This window comes from Schistocerca cancellata, chromosome 8 (assembly GCF_023864275.1).
Source record: "Schistocerca cancellata isolate TAMUIC-IGC-003103 chromosome 8, iqSchCanc2.1, whole genome shotgun sequence".
NCBI classification, from domain to species: domain Eukaryota; kingdom Metazoa; phylum Arthropoda; class Insecta; order Orthoptera; family Acrididae; genus Schistocerca; species Schistocerca cancellata.
In genome coordinates, this window is record NC_064633.1 from 492,702,444 (window position 1) to 492,720,261 (window position 17,818).

Sequence of the window (17,818 nt, forward strand, 5' to 3'; positions counted from 1 at the left end):
ATGTCACTTTCCCAGTGAAAGATCTGCTTAATGCAACCTTCCATGAATGTGTTACTTCCAGAGGTTTCCCAGATGTATGGCCTCCAAGATCACCTGATCTGAAGCCACTTGATGTGAGAGTTTGGAGATATCTAAAAGAACGTGTTTAACTGGGACACTTTTGATCTCTATCTGGTCTGAAGGCCAGTATAGGGGAACACATTGCTCAGATGCCTCCGGAACTGTTTTTGAGCAATTGCTGATCACGTCATTTTACGGATGGAGCATCTGGTTGATGTCTCCAGTGGCCATATTGAAAAAATTGTGTAAGCAGCAGTTAATAATAAAATAAACTTTATGCCATTCTCACTTATTTGACCCTTCCTGCCATGTCCCATTTTTAATCCATTACATATGGAAACATTTCATAACATCTTTCTTGCACTCGCACCACCATATTTGCACCTGGTTGCCAAAATTGGAATTAATTTTTTTCTCAGCGTAAATCTCTACCACATTAACGCATTAGAATATCTACCAAGTTTTGTAGCCATACGATAATTACAGCCCACACTATATCTCTGAGTAGCTGCATGTTAATTATAACCAGTATGTTACAGGTTACATATGTGTTGAAATATGTCTTAGTTGCCATTTTTGTATGTAAAGGATACCCTTAATTACAGTTCCAGTTTCAAAATGATGTAGAAAGGGAAGTATTGCTCAGAATGGTGTCAAATTTGAACAGTGTATTACTGACGCAGAGGGAAATGTCACGGGGAAAAAAATCACGAAAATTTTACCAGTAGATGGTGCTGTTATGTTTCTTACTGTAAACGGGATCAGATACAAATGACGGATGAGTCGCAGTACGACGGCTATTATTTGAGTAGCTTATTACACTATCTGTACTGTTCAATATGCATAACTGCATGACTTCGGCATTCAACAGTTGTTAGTTAGGTAAGCCCATCCACCACAGCAAGGTCGTAGCACATTGGTTGGAAAAAATCAGTTTTTAACTGTCCTTGGACCAAAAACTGCATAAAAATCAAAATGACATCAGTTTTTAATTGTCGTGAGACTCGTGCAAGACACGTTCAGTATGTTGTCCATTGTTTTCTGCCACAATTTGAAATTGAATAACAGCATGTTCCTTGACAGACCGGAGTGTCTTGGGGGTCACATTCAATTCAGAATGTGTTGCACAATGAATGTCTTCAATTCAGCTATGTTCCTAATTGGAACACTGAACACATCATATTTCAGGTGACACCAGAGCCAGACGTCGCACAGATTAAAATCGGGTGATCTGTACGACCAGTCTGTAGGGAAATGACTACTGATAGTTCTAGCATATCTGAAATGCCTCTGCAGAAGCCAGTTCACTGCCCGTGCAATGTGCAGAGGAGTACCATCTTGCATAAAAATGATACTACCCATACATCTATGTTGTTGAAGAGTTGTAATAACACTGATGCATAAAAGCCTCTCATAGTGTTAATCAGTGGTGGTACAGGTGACAGTACCCACAGGGCTCATCTCCTTGAAAAATATGGCCTTACAATGAACAGTGCCATCAACCTGCACCACCTTTGCAGAATGAAGTGGTACTGGTTGATGTGTGTGTGTGGATTTTTCATTGCCAATGTTCTGCAATTCAGCTGGACATGTCCGCTTGTAGATGGAAATGGGCTTTGCCTGCCCACAGTATTTTCCACGGCCATTCATTGCCCACTACCATGTGAGCAAGAAATTCCAGATCAGCAGGCCAGCAGGAAGCGACTCCTGAGCATGGATGATTCCCTACAGCAATTATATGCTGTTCAGATTTCTTTCTAAAGCATTTTGAAACTGGAATCTTAATTATGGACACCCTGTAAAACAATCTATAGGTTAGTAACATTAACATAAGTCTCAATAATTAAAAAAGAAATAAAGAAATCCTTCACAGTTGTGTGCTAAATCTCCATTTTGCTATATCTGTTTACTTATTCTGTGTGTTCTAACTCAGGTAGCATTCCTTCAAGAAGGTCTTACAAATTTCGTCTCTTCATCCTTGTTTTTCTGCCCATAAGCACATGGATACTGATAAATCCTTAACCTTCCCCTTTTTTCATTCTCATCTTCTTCATATGATAATACAACGAAATGCAAAAATTAAATTTATGCATTACAGGTGTCAGTCAATGTATACTAATTACAAACAGTAATATGCAGGAAAACTGGATCTCCAGCATTAATAAAAATAGGTTCTTCTCTGGAATCTGGAGATGCTAAATATGGACATGAATCAGTTATATCTGGTACATCTTTTCAATGCTTTAAATGGCCAAAACTGAACTATATGCCAAAAACTGAGGATGTTTAATAATTTCGTTTTGATTGTTTGTCAGTGAACACAGAAATGAGATGTTTTGCTGGGTTGTATCCTCTCTCATACCAATATGTCAGTTGTTATCTGCATCCTTAGCTCTGAATTATGTAAGACGTACCTTCACATTTTCGTAGCCCAGTAGTTTTCCCCATTTTTTTCATTCTGTCATTTTGCCTTAATCCCTGATGGTAAAAAGCCTGTAGACTTGATAGCTGGAGCTCTACCCCTATCCTCAGCTTGTTGCCATCTATCAAAACGTAATACTACTTAACAGATTTCTTTATAGACAACTGTTATTTACTTTGTTATGTTTTATAATATTTTTATATAATTGTATTTTTACTGTATTCCAGGCCGATTATGAACTTTATTATGTAATACCAAACCAGTACAAGTGCAGGAATCCTGAAGGCTGTAAAGGAACAAATATCTCTCCAGTTAAAGTGATTGATCATGACAATTACAAGGATTACCAGGAAATAAAAATTCAGGTAAAAGAAAGCTTTTAAGCATGAAATTGAATAAAGTCATTTACAATTCAGTAGTGTCTGTCCTTGTTTCATAATGTTGTTGTTTTGAACAGTAAATCATAAGTTTTGAAAAGAAACATGTGAAAGTGATAATACATAAATTCCAGAAACAATATATTTGTACTTACTTACAGCAGTAAAGCCATCTATGAATGGATATGCGTTAGATGCCAGCTTGTCTGCTGATCTACTTTTTACATAGTGATTATATTCACAATGCTATCAATAAGAATATAGACAGTGACTAAATTAATTGCTAACACACCATCGAGGATACAGTGTGTTAAGATTATTTATTTCAAACACACTGCAGAAGGTGTGCAAAAGCCTGATTCCTCAGAGATACTCTTACAACAACACAATACGAAACACTTTGTTTTACCAGGCCAAACAGCCCAGTGCACTTGCATAACAAAGATATGGAAACTCATCTTTCACTTGTAAGACAGTACACTTAGTATATTTCTTTTCAATGTTAACACTACCTCCATAGAATACATATGAGTATTGAATTTCACATGGATTTAATCTTCTGCATCCAATTATTTCATGCAGCATCTCGAGTTGGATCCTTATAATGTCTTTTTAGTAGCTCACCTGTTTTGTGGTCAAACTGGTCGAGCTTCATTTTCTCTGCAACATCTCTGCAGCAATCACTACCAACAGGGTTCGAATAGTATCATAACGTGCAACAGGGCTGAATGTCTCTTCATAATCAAGTCCCTGAATTTGTACATGTTCGTTGCCATAGGTCAACTCTTGAAGCAAACTTTCCCATTGTCTGCAATTTTCTTGCATAAGACCCATCAATTCTGCAAAATCTGTCCACCACTTGAACTCTTAACTAGTACTCACATGATGTTGTCTTTCAGGTATTTCAGTTCTTCATGAATGGCCTCCAGCCAGGCCAGCCACTTTTACTGCTCATCTGTAGAGCTTCAGTTTGCAGTCTTGGATCGTAGTCCCTGATGCATATAATACTGCAACAGTAGGACTCGGAAGACCAGCCATTTATGCCGTTATTTAAAATTTCACTGGCACATTTGTGTGTGATATATCTTAAAGGGTAACATGCTATAAAAGACCAATATTACACATGAAAGCTTAGCTTTTCTTGTAGCTATTCTGTATGTTTATTAATTTAAACCATCAACTTTTCCTGTTTGTGTGTTTGCACTACTTAACTCATGTTTTTGTTGACAGAATTCATCACATGTCCTGTGCTCTGAATATCTGCTATCTGAATATCTGCTATCATTGGCTTGCGAGGTCCCATGACATGAGCTATGAGTGGCTGACAAAAGCACATTGCAATGTTGATTTAAGTGGTTCCGAAGTGACCATTCTGTATTTGGTGAAATTCGTATTTATACTTTTGTAATACAAAAATATGCATCATACGTGTTGTCATGCATCAAAGTTCTCCCCAGATTCATTGGTTTTTGCTAGGTTTCATTCTGAGCAATATGTTTCTGTACACTGGCCTTCAGATCAGGTAGATATCGAATGTTTCCCTCGTAAGTGCATTCTTTTAGGTAGACTCAGAGCCAAAAGTCACACGGAATTAGATCAGGTCATGCTCTGGGAAACCTCTGGAAATAACATGTTAATGGAGAATGTGGAAGGTTGCATTGAGCATATCTTTTGCTGGGCAAGTAACATGGGGTTTTGTCTCAACTTGCATGAAAACAATGGTTTTCACACAGTTGCACTCTGCCAAAGCAGGAGTCACATGCTGTACAAGGAGGCTTTCATAACTTGTAGACATCACAGTACACCTCTTCAAAGAAGAACGGATTGAAAAATAAAGATGCTATTGAATCCACACCACACAGTCACATACAGTAAGTGCAGTGGCTTTAAGTGCACAAGGTGCTGTTTAACAGTATATCAAATTCAGCAGTTATATTTATAAACTGGGCACTGTAGTGTAAAATGTGCCTCACTGCTCCACAGAATATTGCCCGACTACCTGTAATCAACTCCAATCCATGACAGAAATCGAAGAGAAAATTCAGAATGTTGCTGTGTATCATGGGGTTTCAGTTGCTGTACCATGTGGATTTTGTACTGGTACCAGTGTAAAATAAACCACAAAACTTTCCATGCTGTTGTAAATGGGATAGACAATTCTCGTGACATTGCACAACACTAGCACTATCCGGGCATATGTTGCATGGTCAGTTACAGCAACACCAACCTTGTCAATAACTTCTGCTGGACTAGGACACTTTCCTCTTCTAGGTGCACTCCTAGCTCACTTGTGTTTTTGAATTTCATTATCATCTTCCTTAAGTCATTTAATGATATCAGGCCTGTTAGAACATTCACTCAGCAATGCTCTCTCAATGCAGCGTTGTAATTGCTGCTGTTCACGTAAAACAGTTTCACTAACAGCGCGTGGTCTCTCTTCTCAATAGCTATACTGTTCACTCACGTTATGGCTTATCAAATGACAGCATGGATGTCATATTATCATACAAACAGTGTACAATGGCAGATTTGCATGTGGTGGCCAAAATTGGAATTAATTTTTTCCAGCATAAATTGGTTCCATTGTCGGAAGACAGTCATTTTCTCCATCAGTAGGTGGCAGGTGACGAGAAGCATAAAGTTCTTCAGTTAATTTATAAACTGTGCTGGAGTATCTGGGACATAGTTTTACTACAGTATCGTAATCGTAATGCTGTGAATGCCGTCGATCCCAGTGACCAGCTGACAAGAGCTAGAAAACTGGAGTGTTTTAAAGGGAGCTAGTGTGACGCTATGATGTGATGCGCAGATCATAATATCTGTACGTGTTCTCGTTACTCTGCTGTATTCACCTAACAGCGTGTTAACTGCTGTATCAGATCCCCATTACGTGTTCTTGTACAAGAGAGAGAGTTTCTTGCACCACGTCTCACAAGCTAACAAATTTGCTTGTCTCTCTTCCCTTGGGTTTCTGTGGCAGTCTTCTTTCTGCTGAATATTTATTTATCATTTGATGGATGGTGTTGTAATGTGTCGAAGTGCTGACCGACTTGTGACATATCGGCACGTTTCCTGCTTTATCTTCTATCTCTGGCTTAACTTTCTAGTGCCTGCAGCTATGCGAATGAGTTTCAGTAAAAATTTCTGATTTCTCACCCCCTTCTGTTCTGTACCTTAACAACACAGTAGCATGTCTAACATGTTTGTGTGCCATACAATAATTATAGCTCACACTTGCCCGCGAAAGGCAAAGGTCCCAAGTTCGAGTCTCGGTCCAGCACACAGTTTTAATCTGCCAGGAAGTTTCATATCAGCGCACACTCCGCTGCAGAGTGAAAATCTCATTCTGGAAACTTCCCCTAGGCTGTGGCTAAGCCAGGTCTCCGCAATATCCTTTCTTTCACGAGTGCTAGTCCTGCATGGTTCGCAGGAGAGCTTCTGTAGAGTTTGGAAGGTAGGAGACGAGGTACTGGCGGAAGTAAAGCTGTGAGGATGGCGTGTGAGTCGTGCTTGGGTAGCTCAGTTGGTAGAGCACTTGCCCGCAAAAGGCAAAGGTCCCGAGTTCGAGTCTCGGTCCGGCACACACTTTTAATCTGCCAGGAAGTTTCAAATGCTTATCATTTTTATTGTTTAGCTATGTATTTAATTACTTTTAATTTTGTTTACATTTGCAGGAGCAGGTTGCTAAACTTAGTGTGGGGTCTATTCCACGTTCCATGTGGGTGACACTAGAAGATGACCTGGTTGATAAATGTAAGCCAGGAGATGATATTACAGTATGGTGAGCATGACTTGTATTTTTTAAATTCATTGTATAGTGGTTTTTCTTGCATGCTAACTAGTTGATAATGCTGTGAACAGTACTTCATTTTATTAGAGAGGATTCTATGATGCCTTTTTCTTCTATAAAAAGTATATCTCACTTCACAACAGATCATGGTTTAAGAGTGGTGGTTTTATTTGGATAGAGCAGAGGTCTGTTATTGACCTCATGTTTTTTTGCAGTGTTCCAGACTAACATCAGACACAGAAAATTTTCATGAATGTATATAAAAATACTATGGAAAAATATATTTAATACATCCATAGACATTCTTAAAAAAAGCTCAGAAAAAGAGCTGAGTCGGGGGGGGGGGGGGGGGGGGTAAGAGTTACACCAAATTACTGCTGTTTATCTTGCAGAGTACTGTTTGCAGTATATTGATACCTGTCATGCATCTTCACAATAAACACTATTACTTGCCACATAGCATCCTTCAGTGTAGCTATTCCGGTAATTTGCAGAGTAAGTGGCTAATGAGGTAGGTGTTCAATTTTCTTGTGAATTAGTAGGAATTCCCATTTTCTTGCTTTGTGTTGGGTGGAGGTTTGTTGAATATCTTTCCACCTATGTATATTTATGCACTATAAACTCAGGAAAAGGAAACAAAATCTACATAAAAAATTTGTGATTGTGCAATCATAGTTCAACTGAAGCTTGTTTTTGTCAGCAACAAAAAATATTAAGCAGAAAATGTGTTGGTAAGTGTGTTCATAAGAAATCCAGATTGCTTAAAAATTCTTCTGCAAGATGTACAGTTATCTCTGTCACACAATGTTCTTATGCTCCCTTCTGCCGAATAAACATATATTTACTTTAGGAGCACTGCCCTGTAAGATAATTCCATAGGACAACAAAAAGTGGAAATATACAAAACAAGCCATCACCCTTGTTTTTAGGTCAACACAATGAGGAATTAATCTCTGTAAACATGCTGGCCATAACAGTGGTCACAATTAACAGCAATAAAATATTATATAGAACAGTCTTGATCACATAAAACATTTTTACTCATAAGTGGTGACTGGTTTCGACCTGATGTGGATCATCTTCAGACCATACTCTGTAATTTGGAGGACAACAATAATATAATAACAACAGTAATGCAATGAACACTAAATTAAAAATAAATTACAGTTGAACTTTCTTATAATGACATCGGTTACATTGACATCTCGGCTATAACATCATGATTTTTGTGGTACGGCCTTATTCCTTGTAAGGAACATACTTCTCATCCTTGCTTAGTATGACAAATGTATATGCATGTACCTCGCACATAACATCATTTTCAGCCTCAGTTATTAACAGGATTTTTGAAGAAGGAAATCTGTTGTTTTAATACGGCAGCCTGACATATTCTCTCTGCCTTTCCATCAGCAATAGATGTAGAATGTACACCTCACCTCATCGTTAATGTAGCACATTCATAATACACTAGTGGTGACAATTACAGAACTCGTCAACAATACAAATTATGTCAATTTACATAACAATTTGTTAAGAAGTGCACACATTTTAAAACAGCATGGCCAGTAAACGAAAAGTTTTGACAGTAGAAGAAAAAGTGAAAGTGGTTCATGAAATCGAGAATGGCACAAAAAGTTTGTCATGTGTCATCAATTTGTAAATTTCATGGTCCAAATTATTTGGAGGAACAAGGATAAAATTGTTACTATGTATAAACAAAACGGATCTAAAATTAAGCAGATAAGAAAAGCTGAACCGAGCAATGTGGATGAAGTGCTGCTTAAGTGGTTTAAGCAACAGAGAGGCATCAATGTACTCATTAGTGGACCTCTCCTTATGATAAAAGCAGAAGAATTTGCCAAGAAAGTAAAAGATGAGGAATTTGTGTGTAGCAGTAGGTGCATCGACAGATTCAAGTAATGTCATGGCATTTTCCCACATGCTGTTAGAGTGTGGAAAGGTAGAGAAATAGTCTGATGATGGTTCAAAGAACACACTGCCAGGCACTTAAGTATGAATTACATAGTAGTGATGTAGATGTTCAAATGAGCAAGCTCACAAGTTGTTCACAGCCAACAGTTTAAATTTTGCACTCACATACACTCACATTGTATGATTTCAAACAAGCATAATGACCTGATGTGACCAGAAGCAGATATTAATGCTCAAACGCTAAATGACACCATGTGTAAAATTCCTTGGAGTTAAAAGCGTATCATCACATACATAAACTAATGAAGAGAAGCTCAGTCAGTTGTATTTTGACCGTAGAGGCAGTTGTCATTGGTAAAATATTATACAGAACAGTTTTGATCACATAGAAACACTTTTACATGCAAGTGGTGACCGGTTACAACCCAATGTGGATCATCTTCGGACCATACTCTGTAACTTAGAGTATAATAGAATAGAGGGAAACATGTAAGATAATGAACACTGAATTAAAAATAAGTTATGTGATGTTATACCCAGTGATGATGTGGGGAGATAAAAGCACAGAGTAGGCAATGATGTCAACTGCTGACTGTTGTGGCATCATGGAGTTAAATAGCAGAAGTCCTGCCCCTTGCTTGTCACCCTAATCATTTTTAGCCAAGTGGATACAACACATCTGACATATGTGAGGCAGCATGAATATAAAACTTAATATGTTCATGTTGTCTGACATATGTTGCATATGTTGTAGCCTGTTGGCTAAGGATGACATAGGAAGACAGGCAAGGGGCAGGACATCTAATGTTTAACTCCGTAACACCGCCAATAGTCAGCAGTCAACATTAGTGGATGGTATCTACAGTTCCTGTTCTGTGCCATCGTCTCCTCATATTTTCGATAGGTGTAACGTCATATAGAATGGAACTTTCTAAATTACATTCTTTCTAAATTACTTTCTAGATACTTTCTAAATTACATTATATGTATTTGCAGTTTCACTGCTCCACCCCCTAGCTTCATAAAACATGTTCATAATTCTAATGGCTTCTAAAGCGTCACTAACAGAAGGGATAGGCATTTTATTTATGTATTTCTCCCTCCCTTCCTCTTCTTCATCATCTCTTCGCTCAGTTCATGGTCACTGTGGCCCCGAGTCTTCAGTTCATTTGCAATTTAATCTTCAGTTTGTGCTGCGGTTGTAACGAGATCATCATCTATTGTTGCATACATTTTATAGTCACACTGATTTCTGGCAGCAATGCAAATAGCACCAGATCTTCAGTGCCATTGAATGTGTCTTCAGTTTCAGCGGCATTTATTCCTTTAGTTGTGATTCCCACATGGCAGAAACAGTTCTTGATGGTTTAGGCTGTGACCCAGCTCCAAGCTTTGATAATGAATCTGACTGCATCCATCAATGTAATAGAATAATCCTACTTTTTCTTAGTGCATTGTATCATTTTCAGTAATATGAGCTTACAGTAGTGGCATTTCAGACTCCTAATTACTCCTTGGTCTGTGGGCCGCAATAAGCTTGTCGTGTTAGCAGGAAGAAAAAGAGCGTAATATTCTCCAGATCAGAGAGCGCAGGATGTGCTGGAAAGTATTTTCCTTTCCAGACTTCTAAGCCCCCAGTTCCAACACCTTATGCCAGCTTCAGGACTTCAGAGGTCATCCGAACCTTGTTATTAGCATTGGAGTGCATTGACAGATTTTTTACATGTTTAAAATACCTAGGATTTTTTATTTACATATCATGGGCAGCTTTTCTGTACAAGCTCTGCTTTCTCTTATTTTATTATGATGGTCATTTCTCCCTATGTAGGTTCAGAGGAGAAAGTTATTGATTGAAATTTCATGAAAGATCTTGGTACTACAAAAAATGTCTTTGTTTTCATGATTGCCACCACAGTTCACGTATCATATCCATGGCACTCTCTCCCCTATTTTTCAGTAATATGAAACAAGCTGCACTTCTTTGGTCTTTTTCAATGTCTTCCATCAATTCTGTCCGCAAGGATCCCCTATCACACATCAGTGACCTAACAGACGGCAAACAAGTGTAGCGTAGGCGTCTCTTTAGTAGACCTGGGATAGACCTGTTGTAAGTGTTCTGCCAATAAAACACAGCCCTTGGTTTTTCTTCTCCACAACATTGTCTCTGTGATTGTTCCAATTTAAGTTGTTTGTAATTGTAATTCCTAGGTATTTAGTTGAATTGACAGCCTTTAAATTTGTGTGAGTTATCATGTTACCAAAATTTAATAGGTTTCCTTTCATACTCATTTGGATGTCCTGACATTTTTCCTTATTCAGTGACAATTACAGTTTTCCTTATTCAGTGACAATTGCCACTTTTTGCTTCACACATATATCGTATCTAAGTTATTTTGCAATTAGTTTTGATCTTCTGATGACTTTACTAGATGGTAAATGACAGTATCATCTGCAAACTATCCAAGAGGGCTTCTCGTATTGTCTTCTAAATCATTTATATAGATTAAGAACAACAGAGTGCCTATAACACCTCCTTGGGGAGCACCAGATATCACCTTTGTTTTACTCGATGATTTTCCTTAGATTACTAGATACTGTGACCTTCCTGACACAAAATCGCAAATCCAGTTGCACAATTAAAGCAACACTCTTTAGGCATGCAATTTGATTAGAAATCTCTTGTGAGAAATGGTATCAGAAGTCTCTAGAAATATAGAAACAATTTGAGATCCCCTGTCAATAGCACTCATTACTTCATGCGAATAAAGAGTTAGTGGAACCTCAATATTACAGTCTCCAATTTTATATTTTTCACAATTCTGCACCATAAGTTGTAGCCTCTGTGAAAAACCCACAAAATCAATGTTGAAAATTCCCCAATTTTATATTTCTTCCTAGTAAGATTTACCTCAATTCTAAGTTCTTACTGGATGTCTCGCTTAGTGGGAGGCGGCGGAGTTAAGGGAATATTGTTGGCCATTGTAAAGAGGGGAGACGTGAGAGAGGAAAGCTGACATAAGCAGCAACTGGTGTTGCCAACACAACTTTCAACATTCACGATGTGATTATGATGCAATTACTGCTAGGTTACAGCGGTAATGGAAAAATGATAGTCGATCCAAAGCATTTTGGACCGATAAAACATGTGACGAAGGGCCCAGCTACCGCTTTCTCTTGTACCACTTATAACTCAGTCTCATCTTTTTGCATATATCTACAATGTACTGTAATCAGCAACAGATTCAAACACTGAGTCTCGAAGAATATGTTCGGTCCTAATCAAGGAAATATCTCCCATTTCTGGTTAGTGAACTCTTATTGACTGGTGACTTGTTGAGTCACCCAATAGCCAGCGCAAGCACCACACAACAGTAACACATGTAAAATGAGTTCATGTACTGGATGTGTGGAGAGGGCGAGTGGCATGTAAATGAAGGGAGTGTGGTTAAGGGCGAAAGCATTTTATGAAGTGCTGAAAATGTACTTTTCCAGTAGATGATGTGCGGTGACAGAGATGTCACATGAAAATAAAACTAGGGTTTTGTGATAGCACATTTTAAAAACTTTTGTGTTCAAATCTGAGACGATAGTTGCAAAAATTTCACACACTACTCACATATATACTTTGCACCACACACTCCACTCAGTGTAGATCATACAGATTGACAGCAATGGTAGAGGGCATGAAGCGAAACTGTATAACCTGGCTTTCTTTCAAATTTACATTTTACACAGCGTACAGAAATTCACTGAGCTGACTTCTAATAGGCTTGTAATGTCAACTGGGCAAGTAAACCCTCATTTTCACATCTCTGTTTCTGTCGTCAAGCCAAAAATAACACTTTATCAGTGATGAGCAATGAAGTGAAGTGCAGCTCATAAGGAAAGCAGTAAACAATAACAGCAATGATGACAAAGTTTGTCATTAAGCATATGTCCGTATTTGTGCTTGTGGTTTAAGCACTTAGCTGTTGTGATGTTTTTGGTTGAATTCAACGTGTTCATAAGTTTTGCTTTTTTCTGGGTGAGCACAAAGGATGATCTCTCAAAAACACGTTTTGAACGTATAATTTGTGGTACTAGCAGGTCAGAAAATAGCTCGACTACCTTGTACCCAGATACCAATTTAAGGTTTTTGATGAGTTTGTATGTGCTGTTACACACCTGTGATTTTCACGAACTGATGAAACTCATTACCACAAATTTTTGTGTAAACATTGTATTGTACATTAAATTTCTTTCACTTGGACAGATTTTATACAAAGTATTGGAAAGGATTGCAATTTTTAATCATATATGAAATTACATTCGTTTTTGCTCATATCTTTGGGCGTTTTAACATTTTCTTCGGTTCTGCATTTTCCTCAGTTTTGCATTATTTAAGTCTGGACTGCATGAATATGTAAAATAGGGGTTGCAATGTAGTTGTGTTTAACAAGAATAAAATTTTCTGAATCCATGCTGACTGTGTGTTAATAGACCATATCTTTGAGGTGATTTATAATGTTTGAACACAGTATATGTTCCAAAATCTTACTGCAAATTGACATCACTGATATGAGTCTTTAATTCAGTGGATTACTCTTATTTCTTTCTTGAATATTGGTGTGACCTGTGCAACTTTCCAGTCTTTTGGTATGGATCTTTCATTGAATGAATGATGGTATATGATTGCAAAGTATGGGGCTATTGTATCAGCATACTCTGAAAGGAACCTAATTGGTGTGCTATCGGGACAAGATTGCATGCCTTTAAGCTATGTTGCTACACTGATGATATGTACTTATATGTATCTCAAATTGGCAGCTGTTATTGATTCAAATTCTGGAATATTTACTTCATTGTCTGTGGCGAAGGCATTTTGGGAAACTGTGTTTAATAAGTTAGGTTTTGTGGCCCTATCATTGGTAGTATTACCACTGATATTGCACAGTGAAGCTATTTATTGTGTACTTTACATACAACCAGAATCTCTTTGGATTTTCGTCAGATTACAAGACAGAGTTTTTTTGTGGAAGTTATTGAATGCCTCTCACATTGAAGTCACTGCTAAGTTTCAAGCTTCGGTGAAACATCACCAATCTTGGGGATCTTGTGTTCTTTTGAATTTGGCATGCGTTCTTCATTGTTTCTGAAACAGTGTTCTGATCTCTCTCTCTCTCTCTCTCTCTCTCTCTCTCTCTCTCTCTCTCTCTCTTTTATTTATTTTTTTTTTCCTGGAGGATCAGTACCATTTTTTATTAATTTATTCAGTATAAATCACTCAGTTGCCTCACATACTAGTTCTTTGATTTCAAGCCACATCTTGTCTACACTTACATTGTTAGGTGGGAAGAAGTGGTGACAATCTTTTAGGAAGGTGTCAAGTGAATTTCTATCTGCTTTTTTAAATAGATATATTTTGCATTTACTTTTGGTGGAGTTGGACGTTGAGATGATCAGTCTTTCTGCAGTGACCCTGTGATCACTAATCCCTGTATCTGTCATGGTGCTCCCTATTTGCTCAGGATTATTTGTTGCTGAAAGCTTAAGTATGTTTTTGCAACTATTTATAGTTTGAGTGGGCTCCTAAACTAATTGCTCAAAATAGTTTTTGAAGAAAGCATATAGTGCAATTTCTGACAAGGTTTTATACCTACCAACAGCTTAGAACATGCATTTTTGCCAATGTATCGAGGGTGGATTGAAGTCACCACCAACTATGATTGTATGCGTGTGGTACATACTTGAGACGATACTAAAGTTTTCTTTGAACTGTTCAACAACTGAATCATGTAAGCTGGGGAAGGGCAGGGGTCGGGAGGGGGGGGGGGGTCAGTACAAGAAACCAATTATTAGTTTATCCTGGTTATGAAGTGTAACCTCTACTCAATTTCACTGCAAGATAAACTACTTCTAACAGCAATAAACATGCTGACACAAATTGTATTTTATCTATCCTTTCTGAACACTGTTAGGTCCTTCGTAAAAAATTTGACTGAACTTATCTCTGGCTTTAGCCAGCTTTCAGTACATAGGATGATTTGAGCCTCTAGCACTTGAAGCCCTGGTTCTTCCCCAATACAGCTATGACAATTTATAAGTATAGTACCAATTGCTGCTATGTTTACCCTCTTCATGTGTTTGTCCAGGACCATTCAAAGACTGAGGTCCTATCTGCACTTTCCCGACACCCTCTAATCTAAAAAAACCACCTAGTGCATTTTACACAGCCTCCACTATCTGTGTACCCACCTCCTATGTGTAGTGGACACTTGACCTGTTAAGCAGAACCCGAAACCTGAGCTCTTTGCAGTTCAATGAGAAGTCTATTTGGTCTCCTTTCACATTTACTATCAACAAAGTGCATTATAAACAGATAAACTTCAAGTGTGATTTAATTAGTGGAGTGTGACTGGCTCTTGTATCCTACTGCAACACTGCTGTATGTACTGTGAGAGCTGCAAGCACAGTTAATCACTCATGAATTAGAGGTCAGCCGAACATCATGCACAGCAACAGTATTTCACATGTGTGAAATGTAGGAATGGCTCATCATCTGAATCGCTCACAAAGGTCACTCAGTAACATTATAGAGTTAGCAAATCTTAGTATAGATGTGCAATAAGTTTTCCATAAAGTATTATTCTTTGCAAATGAGAAGAGTAGTCATGTAAGTATTAAAACAAGGAGTGATAGATTAATGGCAGAAAAGACCTATAACTGATGTAGCAGCTATGCTGCCTAGCAAAAAAAGTGAAGCAGCCAGAAAGGGAGAAGGAAATGAAATACAACTTTGCAGGCAGTGAGGGGATATGATGTTAATTCAGTGCTTATAAAATTGAGTCAAATTTACGAAGAACTTGGCAGTATGAGTCCTCTTTTCGTTATGATGATGCACCTCTCGCTGGTCTGGTTGCTAGTGCTGTTACAGTTGGAAATGGTGTCACAATGTCATTGTATCATCCTCTCCTGAAGCAAGCTGGCCCACAGCTGTTGTAATTAGTCCTCGAAATTGTGTATACTGGCACCAGGATGGAGATGGTATCCGAGCTGGTCCCACGAATGTTCTGTCAGGAACACCGAGCGAGGTGGCGCAGTGGTTAGCACACTGGATTCACATTCGGGAGGACGGCGGTTCAAACCTGCGTCCAGACATCTAGGCATTCCATGATTTCGCTAAATTGTTCGAGGCAAATGCCGGGATGGTTCCTTTCCAGGCGCACGGCCGATATCCTTCCCCGTCCTTGACACAATCTGAGCTTGTGCTCTCTGTCTAATGACCTCGATGTAAATGTGACATTAAACTCTATTTTTCTTCCTTCCTTCCATCGGGGACAGGTGTGGGGACCTTGCTGTTTGTGGAAGTACCTCAACATCACAAAGACAGTTTGTGGAGACATTTTGTGTGTGGACGAGCATCGTCCTGTTGAAAAAATGACACCACAATATTGTCACGTAAGAGCTAACACATAAGGATGCAGTTTGTTCACGACTTAATGTTATGCTATCGGAGTTCCCTCAAACATGGTAGCATCTGAGGGAACTCTGACAGCACAACGATTCGTCATGAACATTTTCATGTGTTAGCTCTCATGTGATGGATGACTAGGAGTTATTTGATATTTTATTTATTTATTTATTTATTTATTTATTTACACAGCTGGTTCCATACGACCAAATTGAGGAGCAAATCTCCAAGGTCATAGAACATATCAGGACATGAAATTACAACATAAAAGTAATAAGAGATAAAAATAAAATGTTTATTAACCTGACAAGTCAATCCATAAGTTTAAGTAAACGCAATCAACAAAACAACAAGAATCGGCTTAATTTTTCAAGGACCTCCTCGACAGAATAGAAGGAGTAACCCATGAGGAAACTCTTCAGTTTCAATTTGAAAGCGTGTGGATTACTGCTAAGATTTTTGAATTCTAGAGATAGGTTATTGAAAGTGGATGCAGCAGTAGAGCTCACACGTTTCTGCACAAGAGTTACTGAAGTCCGATCCCTATGCAGGTTTGATTTCTGCCAAGTATTAACTGAATGAAAGCTGCTTATTCTTGGGAATAAGCTAATATTGTTAACAAGAAATGACAGTAATATATATAAAACAAAGATGATGTGACTTACCAAACGAAAGTGCTGGCAGGTCGATAGACACACAAACATACACACAAAATTCAAGCTTTCGCAACAAACGGTTGCTTCATCAGGAAAGAGGGAAGGAGAGGGAAAGACGAAAGGATGTGGATTTTAAGGGAGAGGGTAAGGAGTCATTCCAATGTCAGTCGAGGCAGAAGTACAGAGGCAAATATGTTGTTGAAAGACAGGTGAGGTATGAGCGGCGGCAAATTGAAATTAGAAATTAGCGGAGATTGAGGCCTGGCGGATAACGAGAGGAGAGAATATACTGAAGGGCAAGTTCCCATCTCCGGAGTTCTGACAGGTTGGTGTTAGTGGGAAGTATCCAGATAACCCGGACTTTTCTTCTTACTGTGATTTAGCATTAGTTTATTTTCTACAAGCCATGAACTTCGGTCATGAACTGCCCTATTTGAAACCAAGCCAATGCTGCAACCAACATCCTTTACTACCAAGCTAGTCTCATCAACAAACAGAAATATTTTAGAGCTACCCATAATACTAGATGGCACATCATTTACATAAATAAGGAACAGGAGTGGCCCCAACATGGATCCCTGGGCACCCCCCGACTTGACCGTACCCCACTCAGACCCCACATCATAACCATTCTCAACATTGTGAATAATGACCTTTTGCTGTCGGCTGCTAAAGTAAGAGGTGAACCAATTGAGAGCTACTCCCCGTATTCCATAATGGTGCAACTTCTGGAGCAATATTTTGTTATCAACACAATCAAACTCCTTAGTTAAATCAAAAAATATGCCTAGTGTTCGAAACCTTTTGTTTAACCCATCCAGTACCTCACAGTGAAAAGAGAATATAGCATTCTCAGTTGTTAAACGACTTATAAAGCCGAACTGAACATTGATAGCAAATCGTGTGATGTAAAATGATCAATTATCCTTCCATACACAGCCTGTTCTATAACTTTAGCAAACACCGATGACATAGAAATAGGTCTAAAATTATCTACATTATCTCTTTATCTCTTTTTATAAAGCAGCTTTACTATTTAGTACTTTAATCGTTCAGGAAACTGACCATTCCTAAAGGAAAAACTACAAATATAGCTAAAGACGGTGCTAACATGTGCAGCACAGTACTTTA

The 17,818-nt window shown here is 38.3% G+C and overlaps 1 protein-coding gene and 1 non-coding gene across 2 annotated transcripts in view; both read left to right on the forward strand.

The window, feature by feature from the left end:
• LOC126095199 (DNA helicase MCM9-like) overlaps nucleotides 1-17,818 on the forward strand; it is a 152,632-nt gene that overhangs the window by 42,824 nt on the left and 91,990 nt on the right. Inside the window, exons 5-6 of the mRNA XM_049909931.1 lie at nucleotides 2,710-2,847; nucleotides 6,534-6,640. Of these exons, the coding sequence (XP_049765888.1) occupies nucleotides 2,710-2,847; nucleotides 6,534-6,640 (245 nt within the window). The remainder of the gene's footprint in view (nucleotides 1-2,709; nucleotides 2,848-6,533; nucleotides 6,641-17,818) is intronic.
• Nucleotides 6,367-6,441, forward strand: Trnal-caa (transfer RNA leucine (anticodon CAA)). The gene has a single exon. It is a non-coding gene; the product is annotated as a tRNA-Leu (tRNA).